We start from the raw sequence: 23,195 nt of genomic DNA, 5'->3' as shown, positions 1-23,195 counted from the left end.
AACTTTGAAGTCAAGATGGCGCCCGAGTAGGCAGCCGTCAGCAAGTGCTCTCATGAGCCTTGCTTTTTTTGTTGTTCTTGTGTTTCTTTTGTCACTTTGTGTTTGTTGTTACATCGTGTGGACTTGATGTGGACCTTTTTCAGCATTTTTTGGCCACGACATTCATCAAGAAGGAGACTCTGTGCTTGGTGGTTGCGCCTTCTCGGCAGCATGGGTATACCAGCACTGTTTTTGACTGGAGGAATGTCGGCGCCATTTGACTGTCGTTGCTGGACAGTCCCAGGGCGCTTGTGTCTTGCGCCTGTAATGGGCAGCATTTTTCACAGCCCCGCTTTGTTCAGCGGAGAGATCGGTGCTGTTGAACGGTCTGCGGCTGGATGGATGGAGGTCTTGAGGAGCCGACGATGAGAAGAAAGGAGCGTTGGCGCGGAGTGCCGATGCGGATTTGGAGCTGGGAGTCGCGGCTTGGAGTTTGAAATGGATTATGTGGGACAGGAGAAGTGAACTAATCTCTTTTCGTCAATGGACGCTACAGCTTTGTGTTTGCTTTCAAAACTTTGCTTGTAGCAGACGTGTGCACATTTTTCAGCATGATGTCTCTGATCCACTGGTGAAAGGACACTTTGATCCTCTCCTCTTTCATCTATAACTGCTTCAGACAACAAAGTGTATGCAGAAAAGTGGTGAAGATTGCACGACTGTCTCTGTCCTATGTGTTGTCTTGTGTTATTTTTTTGTTATTTTGACTTCAAAATGGCGCCGCGAGAGTGGCTGCCTTTCCAGCAGCTCCTATTTTTTTGTTGTTCTACTTCTTCCTTTCATAACTTTGCTGCTGTGAATCTGGAATTTCTCCATTGCGAGACTAATAAAGGTATTCTTAATTAGATCTGGGTAAAATGATGGCAAGGGATTTTCATCCATTTTGTGTTGGCTGTGTGTTGTCGCAACATCTGTCCCCTCAGAGAGAATCTTCTCCAAAACAGGGCAAATATTAAAAGAGAGGAGAAAGAGGATCAACCCCTCAAAGCTGAGGCACTTGGTTTTTCCTCATGCCAATCTTCGCTAAAGACAAGCTAAAACCTTTTCCTGGATGCTGCTTTTTTCTTTTTGTTACAAATTTTAATTTATAATTTGTTTTGTGGTATTCAAAGCTTACTTATGTTGTTTTACTGTAAATAGTTAAAAGCTTATAAATATACACATTCAGAGATTGCAACTTTTTGACGACCTTGTTTTGAGATGGGTCTTTGTACTTTGTTTTTATTTTTGTAGCACTCCATGTTGTACTCCATGTTGAGTATGTTCAGAAGAATATAAAGCCATATAAATAATACATTTTTAATATAATGTCTATTTTTGCATTAGTAATTCATTTTACACATAATATTACGTTATTTTTGGTATCAAATTAATTTAAGCAACAAAAAAACTGAGGAGCTATTTGGGAGCCGAAAGAGCTGGCTCATTTTAGGGAGCCGAGCCAAAAGAGCTGGCTCTCTAAAAGGAGCCGGAATTCCCATCACAAGATCACAAGCTGCAATTGCAGACTGCTGAGCGCAAACAATTTCCGGTGACGTCATCACGCGCCACCATAAATTCAAGATTTGCCTGCTTTATTTTATTTTTTAAATATTAATTTATGAAAAGGAGACTGATAGGATGATTGCGGTGCGGCGTACATTAACACAAAAATATATATTACTAACATTTACAAAGACACACAAATGGTTGTTTGTTTTTTTTCCTCCTCGACACTCATCGGATCTACTTGGGACCTATTTTAGATCTACCGGTAGATCAGGATCGACGTAATGGGCACCCCTGCTGTATATATTTTGGAGCAGACGCCTTTGAGCTCATCCAGCAAACAGTAACTGAACTTAACCATCCCCTCCACTCGATGTCGCTCTTCAACTTTTTGTCACATTGGCACAACAAAGAGCAAGAAACTGTGACGTAATTCCCTTAGCTTGAAATTGCGATCCTTGTAAGCTAGCGTTTTGTTTTTGTATGTAACCTTTTTAAGAAAGAGAAGTCTAATCGAGTCTTAAGTGTTAATCAGGTAAGGTAACCAGTTCGTCTGTCAAACATTAACGAGATATAAACTATTTCACCATCGTCAAGGAATTTCGAATTTACGCTAGTGTGGAGATATTTCTGGCCAACTTTTGCATGTTGCTGACGCCTGAATCGTTACACCGATGTGCCGTGATGCAGGTTAAGTCATGACCGAACAGAAAAACGGGAACGCCGCTGTGGAGGGTGTCGTGGACCTGGATGAGCCCAAGAAGATGACCCGGGAGGACTGGAGGAAGAAGAAGGAACTTGAGGAACAGAGAAAGCTGGGAAATGCTCCAGCTGAGGTGGACGAGGAGGGCAAGTAAGTAAATTCAAGTCAACTATTTACATTTCGTGTGTTTCTCAGTTTTGTGTGCTTACAGTAATCATGTACTGTACGGAATCGGGTCGTTACAGACCTTATTACGAAGTATCAGGTTCTCGTGAATGATACCAGACAGACGACAAAAAATATATATAGCATCAACTAAATATTCCTCATCAGTCATTGATGCCACCCCGTGGCTGACAAACGCATCGGACAATCAATGCGCATCTGAAAGAATATATCTTTTTTCAAGATTACCTGTACTTGTATTAACAGATATTTGTTGTATTAAAAGTAATAGTGGTATTTGGTTTTTGGTCGTGGTGAGTACTCAAGAGTGAATACTTGTCCTGGTATCATTCAGAAAACAATGTGGTATCGAAAGCCACTAAACGAAACAAGAAAGAGTCAAACAATCAAGATAGAACTAAACCATTTAATTTCATCTAATGAATGTGAACTATCTTAATGTTCATATATACAATGCAAAATTCCATGGATGTGCTAATGGCAATTAGCAAAGATGTTATGGTAATTCTCGTCCTTCAAACAACTGCTGCACAGAGCAGCAATAGAGTTTCGGATGTCGACGAGACTATTCCTATGTGCATTGTTTTAATGGAGCCATATTGGCAGTATGGCGGTGCTTGCACCCCAAGGATGAACAACGGAGAACAGCGATAAAGCCATGCAGTCCATTGTAAGACGTGTGACATCAATGTCCAGAGCTCTGGACACAAAAACAGAGCGCACAACACAGACAACCATCCTATATTCTCTACTTTTTGGGAACAATAAAAATGAAAATGACAAAACGTGGTACTGAACTGCACCCAGGACGTATCCTCATCTTCTTCTCTGAATCATCATCTCTGAATTTTACCTCAGTTGCAGCTAGTAGACCCCAGTGATGCCCAGCATGCTGTATCACAAAGTCATACTACACTGAACTCTAAATTTGTGTTTGACTGATTACTTCTAAAACCTGAAAAAAAAGATGTGGGGGGGGGGGGGGTTGAAAAGCAAACTCTTTTTTTGTCCATTGTGTGTCATCATACAACTTAATGACCATCTTTTGGTCCAGATCATCATCACGTGTTCTTTGTTTCACTACTTTTCTAGGGACATAAACCCGCACATCCCTCAGTATATTTCCTCCGTGCCGTGGTATATTGACCCATCCAAAAGGCCCACACTTAAACATCAGAGACCACAGACGGAACTTCAAGAGAATTATTCTGCCATTGGAGAATGGTATAAAAGAGGGGTGCAAGAGGTGAGAAAAAACAAGCCGCTATTTAGAAATGGGACAAATAGAACTTTAAAATCATGTCAACTTTCCCAACAGAACACTCTTGCTATTAAATTCCGCAAGGGTGCCTGTGAAAACTGTGGCGCAATGACACACAAGAAGAAAGATTGTTTGGAGGTAAGGTGATTTAACAGTCCTTCAATCAAAGGAGGAGATACTGTATTGTAAATTGTTCCACTGTGACCTTTTAATTGATGGCTTTTCTCAGCGACCCAGAAAAGTCGGGGCAAAGTTCACAGGTACAGGCATCGCACCAGATGAACATTCTCAGGTGCAGCTGAAACTGGATTACGACGGAAAGAGAGATCGTTGGAATGGCTACGACCCAGAGGAACATCAGCGTATAGTGGAGGAGTATGCCAAAGTGGATTTGGTAAGAAGTTTCACTTAACTGTTGGTGGACTGTATGAGAAATCAAGTTTAATTTCAGGTAACCAGGAACAAAAATATGGTCTTGAACTTATAAAATGTCCTTTTCTGATATCTACTCGGGAAATTAAAACATTTGTTTTTCTACATTGAACACTATTATATTTTTAAAACAAAACACAGAAAATTTGGTACGTTAAGAGAACCTTGTTAAAATCAGGAAGGAAAGAAATATTAACATTCTTCAGTTTCATTTTGTCTTAGTTAATCTCTTGTGAGATACGTTTAGAACAGACCCGAGGGGGCTAACTGCTGCTGGATCGACATAACAAAACGTCATCTGTTTAATTAGTTGCTCTCGCTCATCTCCCTCCCTCTCCGACTCTCTCTCTGTGGACCGAAACTGCTCACTTCTCCCCTCTCTGCTCACCCGCGAAGGAGAAAAAAAATGTGTGTGGCCTCATATTTGATGGCCAATCATGACAGTGAAACTCCTCTACAGCGAAATCATGTTTACAGCAAGAAATTTTTCACTGTAGCAAATTTGATCTCAGATGTAAGCACACACACACAAACGTATGTGTCCTCTATTTTTATTATAATAGTGCATAAGTATGAGCACACACTTATTTGACACTTCATATTGTCAGTGTAGAAAGAAAAAAGGGAAAGAAATTGCGAACTTTACGATCAGCATTCAGTTTCACTTACATCAATTTCTTGGATAATGTTTTTAATTTTGCTTGCTCTGTCTTTCATTTTGATCACTTTTACCCTCTCTTCCAGCATCAGAGCTCTTCTTGTCTTAGCTGCTTGACATCCAAAGGTCCGTTTTGTAGCCATTTTAGCATTGCAACGTCCATGCTCGTCTGAATCTAACAATAACAAATACTTCCTGGTCCCGGTGGCTTTTCTTTCCACCATCTCACTGTCTCTAACTCGACCTCCCCTCGATCGCCACCCAAGACGGCTTGCTCGGCTGATGTCATGCAATGAACTTTTAAGCCAGCCACGGGACGCTTCGTAGTCCTCAATGGCCATAGTTAGCTCTCGAAGGCTATAAACCTTATGCTAACTGGAGCGCTTCTCTCTCATTAGCCCTCCAGTTAGCGTAAGGTTTTTAGCATGATAACAAGTAAAGCATTCGAGGAAACGTTTATTTATTTGAATGTCCGTTGAGCCATAAGCAATTTTCTCTGAGCAGCTAATCGGATGCATTCCACTCAATCTTCTATGGACTGAGCTTCAGTATCTACACACATAGTTTGTTTGTTTGTTTATTGAACATAAAACATATACAGTAATAATTTGACAGCAAATAAGGTAGATAAAAAAGTAAAAAGAAAGAAATCAGTCTTCATTCAACACAGTTATTATGTTCAAGGGAGTAGGATGAAGTAAAAAACTTATCTAGTCCTACCCCGTTATGTGTTTATATCTACTAAATCATTTTTATATCAATCAGAAAAGAAAAAGTAAGAAGTTTCTATTAAGGCTCATACTTTACCCTTAACCATGATACTTTTACAAATTTTGGTTTGTATCGGGATTATATACCGGTATATCCTCACCCTGGCACTCGTGTCAATTTTCTCTTGTATTCATAATGGATATTTCAATACCTTTCTCTATTTATCAACTTAGTTCTGATTTATCATTATATTTAATGTTTAGAATTTATCATTTTAACTCTGATTGATGTAGGTTGTTTGTACTATTTTTTTGAATTTGTTTTTGAACTCCGCAAACGATTTGCTCATTTTCAGGTCCGTTTTGAGATTATTCCACAGATTAACACCTTTGCTAGATACACTTCTTTGCTTGATGTTTGTTCTTGTTTTGAGTTTTTTGAATAAGTTGGTACCTCTTAATTCATAGTTGCTTTCTCGAATTTCGAAAAACTTCTGAATGTTTTGGCAGAGCAGGTTATTGTGTGCTTTGTACATTAATTGGACGATTTTAAAGTCAACCAGGTCATAAAATTTCATCGTATTTAATTTGATAAATAGTGGATTTGTGGGTTCTGTATATTTTGATCTATTAATAATTCGAATTGCTTTTTTTTGTAGTTTGAGAATAGGGAGTGTGTTTGTTTTGCAGGCATTTCCCCAAATTTCCACACAGTAGGTCATATATGGTAATAATAATGAAGTGTATAATGTGTACAAAGATCTCTTAGGGCGGCCCGGTAGCCCAGTGGTTAGCACGTCGGCTTCACAGTGCGGAGGTACCGGGTTCGATTCCAGCTCCGGCCTCCCTGTGTGGAGTTTGCATGTTCTCCCCGGGCCTGCGTGGGTTTTCTCCGGGTGCTCCGGTTTCCTCCCACATTCCAAAAATATGCATGGCAGGCTGATTGAACACTCTAAATTGTCCCTAGGTGTGAGTGTGAGTGCGAATGGTTGTTCGTTTCTGTGTGCCCTGCGATTGGCTGGCAACCGATTCAGGGTGTCCCCCGCCTACTGCCCGAAGACAGCTGGGATAGGCTCCGGCACCCCCCGCGACCCTAGTGAGGATCAAGCGGCTTGGAAGATGAAAGATCTCTTATTTAGCACTTTCTTGGTTTTGTAGAGGATCCCTGCGGTTTTGGCTATTTTTCTTTTTACGTTATCGATATGTGGTTTCCAACATAGTTTTGAGTCTATTACTAATCCGAGAAACTTGGTTTCATACGCTCTTTCTATTTCAATTGAGTTTACCATAATTTTAGATTGGTGTTTGATTGGTCTTGTGCCAAAAACAATTAACTTCGATTTTTTTCAGGTTAAGTGACGAATTAAACAATTTATTTCTGTCGAACCAGTTTTTAAATTTGTTTTCTACGGTTGTCAGGAGCTGTTTCAGATTTATTCCAGAACAGTAGAAAGTTGTATCATCAGCAAATAGGACACATTTAAATTGTTTTGAGACCTTGCAGATATCATTTATATATATGATGAATACTTTTGGACCAAGCACTGACCCCTGAGGAACTCCGTGAGTGATTTTCAGTTGATTTGTTTTTTTATTGTTGAGTTGCACATACTGATATCTGTTTTCTAAATAACTTTTTATCCATTTATAAGCTGCACATCTAATGCCATATCTTTCTAGTTTTTTCAATAATATACTGTGATCTATTGTGTCAAAAGCTTTTTTTAGATCTATTAAAACCCCAACAGTAAATTCTTTGTTGTCTATATTAGTGGCTATTGCTTCTCCAAACTCCATAACTGCCATTGCCGTTTTTCCCTGAAGCCATATTGATTCTCGCTTAACAGCGCATGCTTTTGTATAAAGCTATCAAGTCTGCGAGAAAATAGTTTTTCTAATATTTTTGAAAATTGTGGTAGTAGTGATATTGGTCTATGATTTGTAAACAGATGTCTTTCTCCACTTTTATAGATTGGAATAACTTTAGCAATTTTCATTTTTGATGGAAATATACCAGCTTTGAATGACAGGTTGCATATGTGCGTGAAAGGTCGCACTACATATTCTATAATCTGCTTGATTATTGTCATATCAATATTAAAGCAATCGGTTGACTTTTTATTTTTTAAAAGTTTTTATAATATTTGATACTTCTTGTTTTACAGCAGGAAGGAACATCGTGGAGGAGTTTTTTTCTACGTATCCATCTATTTAAAACAAGTTTGTTGGATCAGGAATTTGTTTTGCTAGGTTACTGCCGATGTTGCCAAAATACTCATTAAATTCAGTTGCTATTTCTGCAGTTTTTTCCAAAATAGTATTTTTGCCTTTGATAAAATACTCTGGACAATCCATTTTTTAGGACTATTTCTGATTACTTGGTTAAGTATTTTCCATATTTCTTGTGTGTTACATTTATTCTGCTCTAATTCTGCATGATAATGATCTCTTTTACTGGTTCTTATAATATTTACTAGTTTATTTTTATAGGTCTTATATTTTTTTCTGTTTCTTCAGTTCTGAATTTTAAAAACAATTTATATAAATTGTTTTTCTTTTTACATGCGTTTTCTATGCCTTTCGTTATCCATGGCTTACTTGGGTCTTTATACTTTTTGGAGACCTTAGTTAATGGAAAATGTTTATCATATAAAGAGATTATGGTAGACTGAAATACTTCAAACGCTGTATTTGTGTCTTCGTTTGAGTAGACCTCGGTCCAGTTTTGTTTTTCTAGGTCTTGCTTAAAGGCATCGATGGAACGTTTGGTTCTTAGTCTTATTTCTGTTATACGAGTTGTTGATTTAGCTTTTCTATCAAAATAATTATGAAAAACTGCAAAAAGAGGTAGGTGGTCACTTATGTCATTAATGAGAAGTCCACTTTCCATTTTATGATCAATCTTATTTATAAATATGTTATCTGTTAATGTGGCCGTGTCAACTGTTATTCTGCTAGGTTTCAGGATTACTGGGAAAAAGCTGTTGCTGTACATAGTATTTATGAAATCAGTTGTTTTTTTGTGTCCATTTGGGTTTAATAAGTCAATGTTAAAGTCACCACGTATTATTCGTGTTTTCTTATTGTTGCAGTAACTGAGCATATCTGTTAGTTTTTTATTGAATGTGTCAATACATGTTTCCTGGTGTCCTATAGATAGTGAGGTCCCTCTTGGCCAATCGGAGGCCAGGATGCTCCGTAAGCCAATGGCAGAGCAGCTATGAGTATGTTGCGTTCAGGAAACTCGCAGCTGTGACCGAAATAAACACCGTTCACTATGTAAACCAGCGTGGTGGTTGCTGTTGCCATTTCCGAACAAAGCAGTAGAGGTCGCTGTTGGATTAGACTTCGTTGTAGTGAATGTCTTCGCGAGGCTGGAGCAGAGAAAATGATTTCGTATAACACAACGGGGTTTTCTTTTGTCGTAGGGAGGGCAGGAGAATGGGAGTGGTGTTAATGCATTTTTTCACATAAGAGGGTATTTTCACCCATGTAGGTTTCGTTCTAGAGGAGTTTCACTGTAACTTAAAAAAATACAGCTCGTTTAGTTGTCTCTGCAAGCAGCCAATTATATTGCAGCTTAACATGGCCAGCTTGGAAATCTCCTAAAAAAGAAAAAGAAAAGCTCTCAAAACCTGCTAAAACTGTCCATAATTAGTTTTTGCTTGACATTTTAAAACTGTGAACATTCAAAGCCATAATCGACCTTTGCATAGCTACATGTAACTCAAATTGTATTTTGCTCACATTAGATGCACGTTTCTGCATCAAGCTACACAAACATCTCTTTTGACTTCAGTGATTATTTGATCATGTCCTATTTGTTCACCCGGCAGGCCAAAAGGACACTGAAGGCTCACAAGCTTCAGGATGAGTTGGCTTCAGGGAAACTAGACCAATCGGTAAGCATTCTGGACCCGCTGGACAACGACCTTAAGTTGTAACCATGGAAAGCACATGTGATATGTGGTATCTTTTTTTCTGTAGGAGCGGGAACATGACAGTGAGGACGAGGATGAAGATAAATACGCAGATGATATCGACATGCCCGGTCAAAACTTCGATTCCAAGAGACGAATCACTGTCCGGAATTTGCGTATCAGAGAAGACACAGCTAAAGTAAGAGGCGCCTGACCAATGTGCTTATATCACTGTTACGATCCTCTCTATGTACATTCATGCGGGCCGATGGTCCAGTGGTTAGTGCGCCGACCTCACAGTGCAGAGGTCATGGGTTCCATCCCGTCTCCTGTGTGGAGTTTGCATGTTCTCCCCGGGCCTGCGTGGGTTTTTTCTGGGTACTCCGGTTTTCCCACATTCCCAAAAACATGCATGGCAGGCTGATTGAACACTCTAAATTGTCCCTAGGTGTGAGTGTGAGCAAGGGATGGTTATTCGTCTCTGTGTGCCCTGCGATTGGCTGGCAACTTGTTCAGGGTGTCCCCAGCCTACTGCCCGAATACAGCTGGGATTGGCTCCAAACACCCCTCGCCACCCTTATGAGGATAAAGCGGCACAGACGATAGATGGATAGAAAGCAGCTGGTTGATATGAATTATATTGATATGAACTTTTGTTTGCCACAGTATTTGAGGAATCTGGATCCAAACTCTGCCTACTATGATCCCAAAACCCGCGCAATGAGAGAAAATCCATACTCCAGCACTGGCATGAACCCCGATGAGTAAGTTACTGGAAATAAGACTTGAACATCTAAAATACTAACATCTAAAAGAAATGAAATAATTTCATTTTAGGCTCAACCAATGTCATCATAAAACCTTCAGGAACTTGAGAGGTATTTTTACAAATATATAAAGAATTTATAAAGGTATTTACTTATAAAGCTAAAATAAAGGAATCAGCCATTCGTGATGCATGAGACGTGTTTAGCATCAATGAAAGTGTACTTGAACGTTCTTAGCTATACAAGTAAAATAAGAAGTACGGTTGCAGCAGGTTTCCTTCTGAAAATTCTCATGTCTAGATTGCAATATTTCATTTTTTTAATTGACAACAAGCTGCTTTCTAGTAGCATTTCCAGTGAGACATTTTCAATTTTGTCAAAGTCATTAAAAAAGTATAAATGCATTTCTTTAACACTTATCTCTTCTGTCAAATACCACAGGCATTAAAAAAAAAAAAAAGCATAAACAGCCTCTTTGTTGGTTGCTTTCGCAGCATGCTTTGGGTAATTGTCCATCTGCATTGTGAAGCACGATCCAATGAGTTTTGAAGTATTTAGCTCAATATGAACGAATGATTTTGTCCGAAACACTCTGAAATTCATTCTGCTGCTTTTTGTCAGCAGTCACATCATTAAAAATATAAGAGGAACAGTTCTACATCTGTTTGGCCTTCATATTGAAAGATAACCTCACTACATTCCAAATAAATATAGCACAACTGAAATTAATTCTCTGCCTTTTTTTCTGCTCATTATAAGTGTCATAATGAGGGAACGACACATTCCTGATCATGGAATAGCTGAGCTGCCAATTGTCCAATTACTTTTGGTCTCTTAAAAAGGGTCACGCATCCAAAATGTGTGGCAATTCCCACATAATTCACCTGATTTGAATGTAAATACCCTAAAATTAAAGGTCAAAGTCTGCACTTGAAGCAGATCATGATTGTTTCCGTGTAACTCTATCGTTGAGTTGCACAGAGCTAGAATGCTGAAAATGGTGTCAATGTCCAAATACTTACAGACCTTACTTTATATTGGAGCACGTTTGGCACCAGTGCTCCTTGATTTTCTTTATTCCACAGCACTGTCATGTAACACATTAACAAACACACACACTTCAAGAAGTTATGCTATGGTCATGGGCGTACTGTCACCATTATAATAAACTAGCCCCAAATTCGAAAGTAGTCCCAATTAACAGAACCCAATCCACGGGGTGCGCAGGGCTAACATCATGTTCGTAAAGCTAAGCTACAACCGATTTCATCTCACTTTGTGCTACATTCATTTTTACTAGGGCTCGACTGACATAGATTTTTTGAGACCAACAATGATCCCGATATTTGACAGAATACAATTCCAATAAACGATTCATCGACCGATTGAATACAAATCTATATACCTATTTGTAGAGATGCTACAACATGGAAGATGTGTTGTTGTAGTATGGTCTTCAATGGCACAAAAAAAAATAATTAAAATTGGTGTTGAATTGCCTCACGCCTCAGTTGATACTCGGTGATATTTCATTTGGCTTTTGTTTACAGAGTGGGATATGCTGGAGACAACTTTGCCCGCTATAGTGGTGACACCATCACCATGGCTCAAACACAAAGTAAGTCACAAAGAAACCTCGAATAATCAGGCGAACATGAACAGTAGTTACATTAACAGCCACATCAGTGAGCGTTAATCTCAACTGATGTCATGCATATCTATGGCCTCCAGAAGTATTTTAATGCGTTCTCCTGCTAGTGTTCGCCTGGGAAGCCTACGAGAGGGGCTCTGAAGTGCATCTGCAAGCTGACCCCACCAAGCTGGAGCTGCTTCATCGGTCCTTTAAGGTCAAGAAAGAAGACTTCAAAGAGCAACAGAGGGAGAGCATCCTGGAGAGGGTACGCTGCTTGCATTTAAGCTACGGAAATGTGTCTAAATTAAATGCTCAGACAGAGCGACATCAAAAATACTTTGGGCTGGATTTACCAATGTCCCCAATTTCCGTGCGTGTGTCAGCCATGTGTGTGGAGAGATAGTTTAAGGAAACTGATGACACCATTTTTAGCTGACTGCAAATTAGGTTCTGCAAAATTTCATAGGTGGAGATATCTTTAAAAGTGCCAATTTAGCCATTGAACTAATTTGCTGTTGTTTGTGTTGTGCAAATGAAGCTCAGTGTCAGGTAATGCCATGCATTCCTGTGCCAGTTTTGTTGTTTTCTGACAGTTTTTCACCACTTTGTGAGAAACATTTTTTGTTATCTAATCTTTGCTATGTTAGTGTTGTCATGTTGTATTGACAGAATGAAAAGTTATTCGCTGTACGAAGTGAAATATGCTATGCTTTCGAAAGGTTTGTGTTTGAATAATATTTGATTTGTGTTTGATTTTCATCACTATTTCAAGATGTAATGCCATTATCACTTGTCTCTACCAAGTGTATCTGTGAGTACTCAAATGTAAATACTTGTTCAGTCTTAAAAAGTGATATTATTGCATCCTCGGTTTTCACCATGGTTTGCATTGATGGAATTGGAAATGTTAGTGGGAGCGAATAATTTTGGGGAAGTCAGTAGCTGCATCAAAGCCTTTTGTTGTTGTATTGAACTTGTCCCACTTGCATGGCAATCAAGCGACTCTCCCCATTCTGCGTAACATTGGTTTTAAGACTTTGGAGCTCCCACCTGAACAACTGGTCTTGTAAAGGCCAACATCAATTGGCACCACAATGACCCAGACGCAAGGAAAAACAAAATTGAAAGGAATTTTGTGGTATGGGAGTATCAGATCACTGAGAAGCACCAAAAGTGCATTGCTAAACAAGCCATCCATACATCCATCCATCCATCCATCCATCATCTACCGCTTATACGGGGCCGGGTCGCGGGGGCAACAGCTTTAGCAGGGAAGCCCAGACTTCCCTCTCCCTAGGTACTTCGTCCAGCTCTCCCCGGGGGATCCCGAGACGTTCTCAGGCCAGCTGGGTGACATAGTCTCTCCAGCGTGTCCTGGGTCTTCCTCGGGGTCTCCTCCCGATGGGACATGCCCGGAACACCTCACCAGGGAGGCGCTCAGGAGGCATCTGAATCAGATGCCCAAGCCACCTCATCTGGCTCCTCTCGATGTGGAGAAGCGGCTCGACTCTGAGCCCCTCCCGGATGACCGAGCTTCTCACCTTATCTCGAAGGGACAGCCCGGACACCCTGCGGAGAAAACTCATTTCGGCCGCTTGTATCTGGGATCTCGTTCTTTCGGTCACGACCCATACCTCGTGACCATAGATGAGGGTTGGGACGTAGATCGACCGGTAAATTGGGAGCTTCGCCCTTTGGCTCAGCTCCTTCTTCACCACGACAGACCGATACAACGTCCGCATCACAGCAGACGCTGCACCGATCCGCCTGTCGATCTCCCGCTCCCTCCTACCCCCACTCGTGAACAAGACCCCAAGATACTTGAACTCCTCCACTTGGGGCAAGATCTCCTCCCCGACCCGGAGGGGGCACTCCACCCTTTTCCTACTGAGGACCATGGTTTCAGATTTGGAGGTGCTGATTTTCATCCCAACCGCTTCACACTCGGCTGCGAAACGCTCCAGTAAGAGTTGGACAGCCCCATTTGAAGGAGCCAGCAGCACCACATCATCTGCAAAAAGCAGGGATGCAATACTGAGGCCCCCAAAACGGACCCCCTCAACGCTTCGGCTGCGCCTAGAAATTCTGTCCATAAAAGTTATGAACAGAATCGGCGACAAAGGGCAGCCTTGGTGGAGTCCTACCCCCACTGAAAACGATTCCGACTTACTGTCAGCAATGCGAACCAAACTCTGACATCGGTGGTATAGTGACCGAACAGCCCGTATCAGGGGGTTCGGTACCCCATACCCACGAAGCACCCCCCACAGAACTCCCCGAGGGACACGGTCAAACGCCTTCTCCAAGTCCACAAAACACATGTAGACTGGTTGGGCGAATTCCCACATACCCTCAAGGACCCTGCTAAGGGTGTAGAGCTTGTCCACTGTTCCACGGCCGGGACGAAAACCACACTGCTCCTCCTCAATCTGAGGCTCGACTTCCCGACGGACCCTCCTCTCCAGCACCCCTGAATAGACCTTACCAGGGAGGCTGAGGAGTGTGATCCCTCTGTAGTTAGAACACACCCTTCGGTCCCCCTTTTTAAAAAGAGGGACCACCCCAGTCTGCCAATCCAGAGGCACTCTCCCTGTTGACCACGGGATGTTGCAGAGGCGTGTCAACCAGGACAGCCCCACAACATCCAGAGTCTTGAGGAACTCCGGGCGGATCTCATCAACCCCTGGGGCCTTGCCACCGAGGAGCTTGTTAACCACATCGGTGACTTCAACCACAGAGATGGGAGAGCCCACCTCAGAGTCCCCAGGCTCTGCTTCCTTTAAGGAACGCGTGTTGGTGGAGTTGAGGAGGTCTTCGAAGTACTCTGCCCACCGGTTCACGACGTCCCGAGTCGAAGTCAGCAGCGCCCCATGCCCACTGTACACAGTGTTGGTGGTGCACTGCTTCCCCCTCCCGAGACGTCGGATGGAGGACCAGAATTTCCTCGAAGCCGTCCGGAAGTCGGCTTCCATGGCCTCACCGAACTCTTCCCACGCTCGTGTTTTTGCCTCGGCGACCACCGAAGCCGCGGTCCGCTTGGCCAGTCGATACCCGTCAGCTGCCTCTGGGGTCCCACAGGCCATAAAGGCTCGATAGGACTCCTTCTTCAGCTTGACGGCATCCCTTACTGCTGGTGTCCACCAGCGAGTACGGGGATTGCCGCCACGACAGGCACCAACCACCTTTCGGCCACAACTCAGATTGGCCGCCTCAACAATAGAGGCACGGAACATGGTCCACTCGGGCTCAATGTCCCCCGCCTCCCCCGGAACATGGGAAAAGCTCTGTCGGAGGTGGGAGTTGAAACTCCTTCTGACAGGGGATTCCGCCAGACGCTCCCAACAAACCCTCTCTATACGTTTGGGTCTGCCAGGACGGACCGGCATCTTCCCCCACCATCGGAGCCTACTCACCACCAGGTGGTGATCATTTGACAGCTCCGCCCCGCTCTTCACCCGAGTGTCCAGAACATGCGGCCGCAAATCCGATGATACAACTACGAAGTCGATCATCGAACTGCGGTCTAGGGTGTCCTGGTGCCAAGTGCACATATGGACACCCTTATGTTTGAACAAGGTGTTCGTTATGGACAATCCGTGACGAGCACAGAAGTCCGATAACAAAACACCACTCGGGTTCTGATCGGGGGGACCGTTCCTCCCAATCACGCCCCTCCAGGTCTCACTGTCATTGCCCCCAGCAGAACAAGGGAGTCCCCAGCAGGAGTACTCTCCAGCACACCCTCCAAGGACTCCAAAAAGGGTGGGTATGCTGAGCTGCTGTTTGGTGCATATGCACAAACAACAGTCAGGACCCGTCCACCCACCCGAAGGCAGAGTGAGGCAACCCTCTCGTCTACCGGTGTGAACCCCAATGTACAGTCACTGAGCCGTGGGGCAATGAGTATGCCCACACCTGCTCTGCGCCTTTCACCGTGAGCAACTCCAGAGTGGAAGAGAGTCCAACCCCTCTCGACAGAACTGGTACCAGAACCCAGGCTGTGTGTGGAGGCAAGTCCGACTATATCCAGTCGGAAATTCTCTGCCTCACACACCAGCTCGGGCTCCTTCCCTGCCAGAGAGGTGACATTCCATGTCCCAAGAGCTTGTTTCTGCAGCCGAGGATCGGACCGCCAGGGTCCCCGCCTTTGGCTGCCGCCCAGCTCACATTGCACCCGACCCCTTTGGCCCCTCTCATGGGTGGTGAGCCCATGGGAAGGGGGACCCACGTTGCCTCTGCGGGCTGTGCCCGGCCGGGCCCCATGGGTGTAGGCCCGGCCACCAGGCGCTTGCCAACGAGCCCCACCTCCAGGCCTGGCTCCAGAGGGGGGCCCCGGTGACTCGCGTCCGGGCAAGGGAAACTTAGATCCATTTATTTTAATCTTCATCAGGGGTCTTTGAGCCGTGCTTTGTCTGGCCCCTCACCTAGAACCTGTTTGTCATGGGTGACCCTGCCAGGGGCATAAAAGCCCCAGACAACTTAGCTCCTAGGATCATTGGGACACGCAAACCCCTCCACCGCGGTAAGGTGACGACTCACGGAGTGGTAAACGAGCCATATTTTGCAAATGTTCATTTCTAGCATTTCAAAACTGTTTTTTGTGTGTCCATTAGTATGGAGGCCAGGAGCACTTGGACGCACCCCCGCGGGAGTTGCTGTTGGCTCAGACCGAAGACTACGTGGAGTACTCTCGTCATGGCGCCGTCCTGAAAGGTCTTGAGAAAGCTGTGGCTCGCTCCAAGTATGAAGAAGACGTACTCATCAACAATCACACCGTAAGGATGGCCGAGCATGCTTTGATGGGCTTGTGACCGGTTTCTGTTTTCCTTGACCAAAAATTTTGTGCTGTTCAGTGTATTTGGGGCTCCTACTGGAAGGATGGCTTCTGGGGATACAAGTGCTGCCACTCCATGGTCAAACAAAGTTACTGCACAGGAGATGCTTGCATTGGAATTGTGAGTGCTGAGGGCACTACCATGTTTTTTTTTTTTCCTGGCCCACGTTGACCTTGTTACTCACGTATTCGTATTATTTTTTTTATCTTGAAGAGCAACTCTGAGTGTGTTCCGTTCGAAGACGGTGTGAATGAAATACAAGAGGAAGAGCAGCCCAAGACTCTGCTGGAGGTATGAGATACTAATACTTAGTAGGCCTGAGCGAATAATTGAAATGTAATCTTCATTTTTTTTCATTTGGGGGTTCTCACGATCATAAAAATATGGAAATGAAAGAAAAATATTAATGTGCGAAAAGAGCAATGTGTTTCGACAATGTGAATGGAGCCCGACGAGCAAAATCGACCCCTTGTTCTGGCATTGCTTGCAACCATCAGATGCATCAAGAAAAAATGAAAGAGAAGAAAAAGAAAAAGAAGTACAAAAAGAATAAGAAGCACGTCAGCAGCGACGACAGTGATTCAGAGGATGAAGAGAAAAAGAAAGAAAAGCTGAAGAAGGTAAAAGGGTTTGCTTATCCACGGCGTACTGCCCGTAGCTTTCCACTGTTTCTATTTTGCTGACCCATTTTTTCTTTGCAGGCTCTGGAAGCAGAAGACAAGCGTGTGAAGCATGTGGAAGCAATGATGCAGCTGGACGAAAGGAAGAGGCCGTACCACAGCCTGCAGGAAGTCAAGGCCCCCACTGAGGAGGAGATCGAGGCCTTCCGCATGAAACGCTGTCGGCCAGATGATCCTATGGCTACCTTTCTTGGACAGTGACGTCTCCCTCTTCTCCGCTGCCCCCGCAACACTTTCGCCTGGAGCTCTACCGGAGCTGTTGCTCAATGAAACGGTGTCTCACACAATACAGTACACGCAAATTCAGTCTCGCAAACGACGGCACGTGATTGGGCATTTCCAGGACTATGAGAGACACTTTTTCTTTCTTTTTAACTAGATTGCATTCATACAAAACTGCACCCGCAGTAACTACAATCAAATAAAAATAATTTTGGCGTCATGCTTTTTTTTTCTAATAAAACGACTTTGCTGGATATATTTTACTTTTATTTATGTTTTGTAACTTTTCAGGGGAAGTCAATCAAGGTAAGAACTGAAGCGTTGGTCATACCCAATACTAAATATTGTGAAATTTTTCACACCAGTTTGTCCATTTTCCGTAGCTGTTATCTTCTTGAGTGAACGTGGGGTACATCTTGGCGGGTCGCTGGACATGTACAGTAGATTCATTCACGCTCATATTTCCACCTATGGATGATTTGGAGTCTTCAGCTCATTTAATTAGCAACGACCCAACCTCGGCGAGAAAACACCAACTCCAAGAAAGCTGGAGTCAATATTTGAACCGAAGAACTATGAGGCAAAAGTGCGAATCACGAGTTCACCATTTTACCATTGTCAACATGTTCATTGACTGGAAAAAGTCCAGTTTGGTTGAGGGCTGCAACTAACATTTGTTTTAATAATGGATTCATCTGTTGATTATTTTCTCAATTGATGAACTGGATTTAAATAAACAAGTTTAATTTCAATCGCTTTATTCAAAAAGAAGACATTAATTCACACTGACGGTGCAGAAAATGCCCCCCACCAAAAAACAAATTATATTTAGTGACTTGTTTGCTCTGTAAGAGGACAGGAAAAGGCCTTTTTTTCCCCCAAAGGAAAAAAAGTGTAAATGTTTTCTTATGATTCAACACAAAGACAAGTCTGCTTGTATGAAGGACTACAGAAATCTGAGAACATTTACTGTTGCGAGGTTGAAATTCCAAGGATTTGGACAGATCTCAATATAGATCTTGAAACGATTAATCGATGATCTCAAAGCATTATAGATTCATTTTATAATTGAATAATTCATTCAGCTCTAGTTTGGTTACATTGTGTTGCAAAGCCACAGGGTCGGTGGTGAATATGATATGAGCAATGTCTCTTTTTTCTTCAACTGGCTCGCTTTTTTGGAAGATAAAAGTGATCAATATTTGGATTTAATCTGATGTTCTGTATTATTGTTTTTAATTTGTGAACATTTGTTTCTGAACATGCATTTTCAATTTCTGTTCTTGTGGTGTCGGTTCAATGTGAATACGGTGGTATCCCTACACGCCCATTCCCCCCAACAGCTGGACCATGTATCACAGTGGCAAATCCCTCCGGAATTGTTTATGCCCCTCTTGCAGTCATGAAAAATTTGAAACTTTGACGTTTAATCATTTCTATTTTACATTCATGCAGTCCTTGGTCCTAAATCACAATGACTTCAGCTGTGCAAAAATCATTGCTCTGACTTGAAGCTAATGACGTCATGGTGAAAGCATTCGTTGTTTTTCGAGCGCCTGAATAGCTGGGCGGATGTTATAGACTGCGAGTCACTGACTTGCACATTTCCTTGCAGCGCTTCTCCGAATGAATACGCTATGATTTGATGATTGAAAAAAAAAGTCATGAGAGACCGATTGCGACCTGATGCAGAAGACAGACAGTGAGTGTGGTGAAAGAGCCCATCATTTTCAACGAGTGAGTTTGTTGACTACTTGTAGAGAATCACTGAATGTAGCCTCATCATTAGAACTGCCTAAGTTTGCATGTTTTATAAACTTCACCGAATAGTTGGTCTTAAATGACATTTTCTCAATCCTTTTGTGACTCCTCTGGCCACAGTGCTCCATATGTGTATGATAACCTGTCTGCTCGTGGTGGTCCTCGGCCAGTCCATTTATTCCTCACCCAAGAAAGGACGCAACATCACTATCCACTCTTCCAATCTGGTTTGTAGCCTGCCGGGCCCGGTGGGGCCTGCGGGAAATCCAGGAGCTCCGGGATCACCCGGGGCAATGGGGCCGATGGGTGCACCTGGGAAGGACGGTCCAGATGGTCAGGATGGAGAGAAGGGAGAAAAAGGAGATGGAGGTACTTAATAGTTGGGGGGTTTGTTTCCTGCTGTTTTCCTGCATTTTTAGGGCCCTGATAAAGGAGGTACCAGAAGCTTAAAACAGGAGTCCGTAGCAACAGCAGAGTAAGCTATTTAGCATCAGCGATGAATATTTGTTTTTCATGATACATGTCTGTTGTGAATCCCCAATTTCTAACGGACATCTGATGTTTATTGTGATCTTTTGTTTTCATTGTTTGGATAATGTACAGTACTTACAAACTGTATTGCATACTTAATTCTACATTGCAGTCATGCTGCTTGTTCCACAGATGCATGTTCCTTAAAAATGTCTCTGGTAGCAGCATTGGGTTAAAAAACGAACAAAGAAAAATGTCCATATCATATGACAAAGGCATTTTGCTTGAAATATTTTTTTTTAAATCATTAAAATGTCTTAGATAATTATTTGAGCCATCTTCAGCCACAGGGAGAATATACGCTGCATGAGGTAAATTAAATTGATTTAAATATAGACGTGGTGAAAATTGATGCATCTTAATATGATGACTGAGGGAGTGGATAATTGGTGTTGAAACGACTAGCGTGCAATGGAGATGGAGTGAGCCAACTGGCTTGTTTTGCTAAACTACAAACGCAATCATCGTTTCAGTTCACATCAACAGTGACTCCTGGCATCTGCTTGAAAGTGCTCTATAAATACAGTTGACTTGACAAACATTATGAAAAAGTTCATCTTTCTCGCAACTTTATATACCTACTCATGCTACCCGATGTTTATAAAAAGCTACACCTCTTGTTATTTCTTCCCCAGGTGATCACGGCAGGCCCGGAAATCCAGGTAAACCAGGCTTAAAAGGCCGCCCGGGCCTCATTGGCAAGGCTGGACCTCGGGGACTAAAGGGCCAACGGGGGTCACCGGGGCCAGCGGGACAAAGGGGCCAGAAAGGAGATGAGGGGGATGTGGGTAATAGAGGAGAAGCGGGAGGCTGCGATTGTGGCACACACGCCCGCTCGGCTTTCTCGGTGGCCGTGTCCAAGAGTTATCCCAAAGAACGCACGCCCATTCGCTTCAGCCGCATCTTGATCAACGAGGGCAATCACTACAATGCGAGCAGTGGGAAGTTTGTGTGCGCCATCCCCGGAGTCTATTACTTCACCTATGACATCACCGTGGCCAATAAGCACCTTGCAATCGGGCTGGTGCACAACGGACAGTACAAGATTAAGACGTTTGACGCAAATACGGGGAACCACGACGTGGCATCCGGTTCCACTGTCCTCCACCTGCGGCATCTGGACCAGGTCTGGTTGCAGATCTTTTACTCAGAGCAAAATGGACTCTTCTTTGACCCCTTCTGGACTGACAGCACCTTCACAGGCTTCCTGATCTATGCTGATCAGGCTGATACATAAGTGCTGATTTACCGGATGACACTTGATATTTCAGCTTTTTTCTCAATTCTTTTCTCTACATCTCTCTATCCCTGTTTTTTTTTTAAAGCAGAATGCAAAGCAAAACTTTTCCTTGCAAAAATATGTTCTATGCGCCCTCAGGTGTCTAAAACATGGTAGTCATATACATATTGCATTCATGAAATAAGCAGAAAGCAGAGGAATGCATTTTCATCAATCTGAATTTCTCATCACCGTCCCCTACTGTCCACTGAAATTGCCGTGCAGGTGCCCAAGAAGTTGAATGTTCCATTTTCACACCTGTTATTTGAAGTTTTCCCCAAAAAGGTTTATCATTTGTCATGCTGTTTTTTTATTTGTACTTATTGAATACTTGTACAAAGTTGAATGGTACAAGCTATTGGCTATTTCCCTGAAAAATAACATTAAACGTTTTCATGTTATTAAGAGCAAAATAAAAAGTTTGATTGCATTTTCAATGTCACAGATATAACATTCATTCTAAAAATATTTGCTTTGATGTTGTCTTAAGAAACGTACCAAAAGGTTACCTTCTCTAGTACTGTATACAATATTGAATCGTTTTTAGTGTGTTTCATAAACCAAATATGATTTGACTCCGCTCTCAGTTTTCCGTTTGTGGCGCTCAACAGGCAAGTTTGGACGTCTGTTGTTAAAGGAACAAACTCTGTCACCAGATGGCGCTAAAAACGACCACACACTAAACCGCAATTCAACAATTAATAAAAGTGAAGTTAACCTTTAGTATGGCGAGCATGCGCTTCAGCAGTCATATCTATCCATCCATTCATCCAATTTCTAATCGACTTATCCTGAAGAGGGTAGCGGGTGTGCTGGAGCCTATCCCAGCTGTCCCCGGGCAATAGACGGGGTACACCCTGAACTGGTTGCCAGCCAATTGCAGCGCATACATAGACGAACAACCAATTTAGAGCATGTGTGTCAAACTCGAGGCCTGGGGGCAGGATTATTTTATGTAGCCCGCGAAAGCAAATCATGTTGTGTCAACTTGCTAAAATCTGTCCCGAAATGTCAAATTGTTGTGTGTAATAAATAACGTCGAGATTTTGCAATCCTTTCGTTACCCTGTTTACACTCACTTGAAAAATAATTGAACAAACTATTATATTAACTTGGCCGATTTCAAAACCAGTAATCTATTAATTTGTTGTGTACAAGTAATTTGTGGTTTCACTGTCATAATGCCCCCCCCCTCTCCCCCCGAGGAAAGACGCAACTCCAAATTAGCCCACGACTAAAATGAGTTTGACATCCCTGATTTAGACTAGAGTGTTCAATAACGCTACTGTACATGTGGAATGAAACCGAAGTACTTAGAGAAAACCCACGCAGGCACGGGGAGAACATGTAAATCTCCACAAAGGCAGGCCGGGCCGAAGCTGGAATCAAACTCTAGACGTCTGCACTGTGAGGAGGAGGTGCTAACTAGTAGACTACCGTGCCACCCGCGATAAATTGTGATTTGATCAAAGTATTTGGATTGAAAAAAATTCAAAGTAGACTTTTTTTCAACATTGCATCGGTAACATTTCAAGATAAATGCTGATATTTTATAAAAATAATAATACATTTCATTTACAAGCGCCTTCCAAAACAATCAAGGACACTTTACAATCAAAACAAAAACATTAAAACCACAGATAAAATTATGAATAATGAAAGGAGCGATGAATTTAAACTGAATATAGCGACTCCAATTTACATTTAGTCCCCCTTTCATATTTCATATTTCTCAGCCGGTTCAAACAAACTTCAAATTTTCATCTGCCTAATTTTCGCAATAAATGTTCCCATTTTTTTCACGTTTACCATCCCATTCCAAATGATAAAACTGATTAAAATTAGTCCAAATTTAAATTGTCTCATTCTGAATATTTATATTACAGTCGTCTTTGAGACATGTTGCGGTCAACTGTATCACAGATACTGTTTTATGTAGTATAGAGACAATTTTATGTTACATGTGTTTTACCATTTCACAGGATTCTACAGAGTGTGAGCCACCAGGAAAGACTTCGTCCAAGATAGCAAATATCTAAAAGTTTTGGGATCGATGCTAAGCAAAATTGTCTGGCAGTTCCACAGCCACA

General features: G+C 42.5%; 2 protein-coding genes across 2 annotated transcripts; both read left to right on the top strand.

The window, feature by feature from the left end:
- The first annotated feature begins 1,924 nt into the window (after positions 1–1,924).
- slu7 (SLU7 homolog, splicing factor) lies at positions 1,925–17,788 on the top strand. The gene is made up of 15 exons (XM_052059655.1): positions 1,925–2,062; positions 2,218–2,380; positions 3,509–3,662; positions 3,735–3,815; positions 3,907–4,071; positions 9,314–9,379; positions 9,465–9,596; positions 10,064–10,161; positions 11,715–11,782; positions 11,923–12,062; positions 16,411–16,572; positions 16,651–16,752; positions 16,846–16,923; positions 17,130–17,252; positions 17,334–17,788. The coding sequence occupies exons 2-15, from the start codon at positions 2,226–2,228 to the stop codon at positions 17,511–17,513; spliced, it is 1,704 nt and encodes a 567-aa protein (XP_051915615.1). The 5' UTR covers positions 1,925–2,062; positions 2,218–2,225; the 3' UTR covers positions 17,514–17,788.
- A 150-nt stretch (positions 17,789–17,938) lies between these two features.
- Positions 17,939–22,169, top strand: c1qtnf2 (C1q and TNF related 2). The gene is made up of 3 exons (XM_052060435.1): positions 17,939–19,271; positions 19,416–19,664; positions 20,462–22,169. Coding segments are annotated over exons 1-3 (852 nt in total). The 5' UTR covers positions 17,939–19,270; the 3' UTR covers positions 21,064–22,169.
- The last annotated feature ends 1,026 nt before the right edge of the window (positions 22,170–23,195 follow it).

This window comes from Hippocampus zosterae, chromosome 1, assembly GCF_025434085.1.
Source record: "Hippocampus zosterae strain Florida chromosome 1, ASM2543408v3, whole genome shotgun sequence".
NCBI classification, from domain to species: Eukaryota; Metazoa; Chordata; class Actinopteri; order Syngnathiformes; family Syngnathidae; genus Hippocampus; species Hippocampus zosterae.
This window is presented reverse-complemented; position numbering and strand designations above follow the sequence as displayed.

Bases quoted from the DNA above. Each gene is read 5' to 3' on its own strand.
- slu7 (XM_052059655.1), top strand. From the start codon at position 2,226: ATGACCGAACAGAAAAACGGGAACGCCGCTGTGGAGGGTGTCGTGGAC. The intron at 16,753-16,845 runs GTGAGTGCTGAG...TTTATCTTGAAG, and splicing joins GAGATGCTTGCATTGGAATT to AGCAACTCTGAGTGTGTTCC. The intron at 17,253-17,333 runs GTAAAAGGGTTT...TTTTCTTTGCAG, and splicing joins AGAAAGAAAAGCTGAAGAAG to GCTCTGGAAGCAGAAGACAA.
- c1qtnf2 (XM_052060435.1), top strand. The intron at 19,665-20,461 runs GTACTTAATAGT...TTTCTTCCCCAG, and splicing joins GGGAGAAAAAGGAGATGGAG to GTGATCACGGCAGGCCCGGA.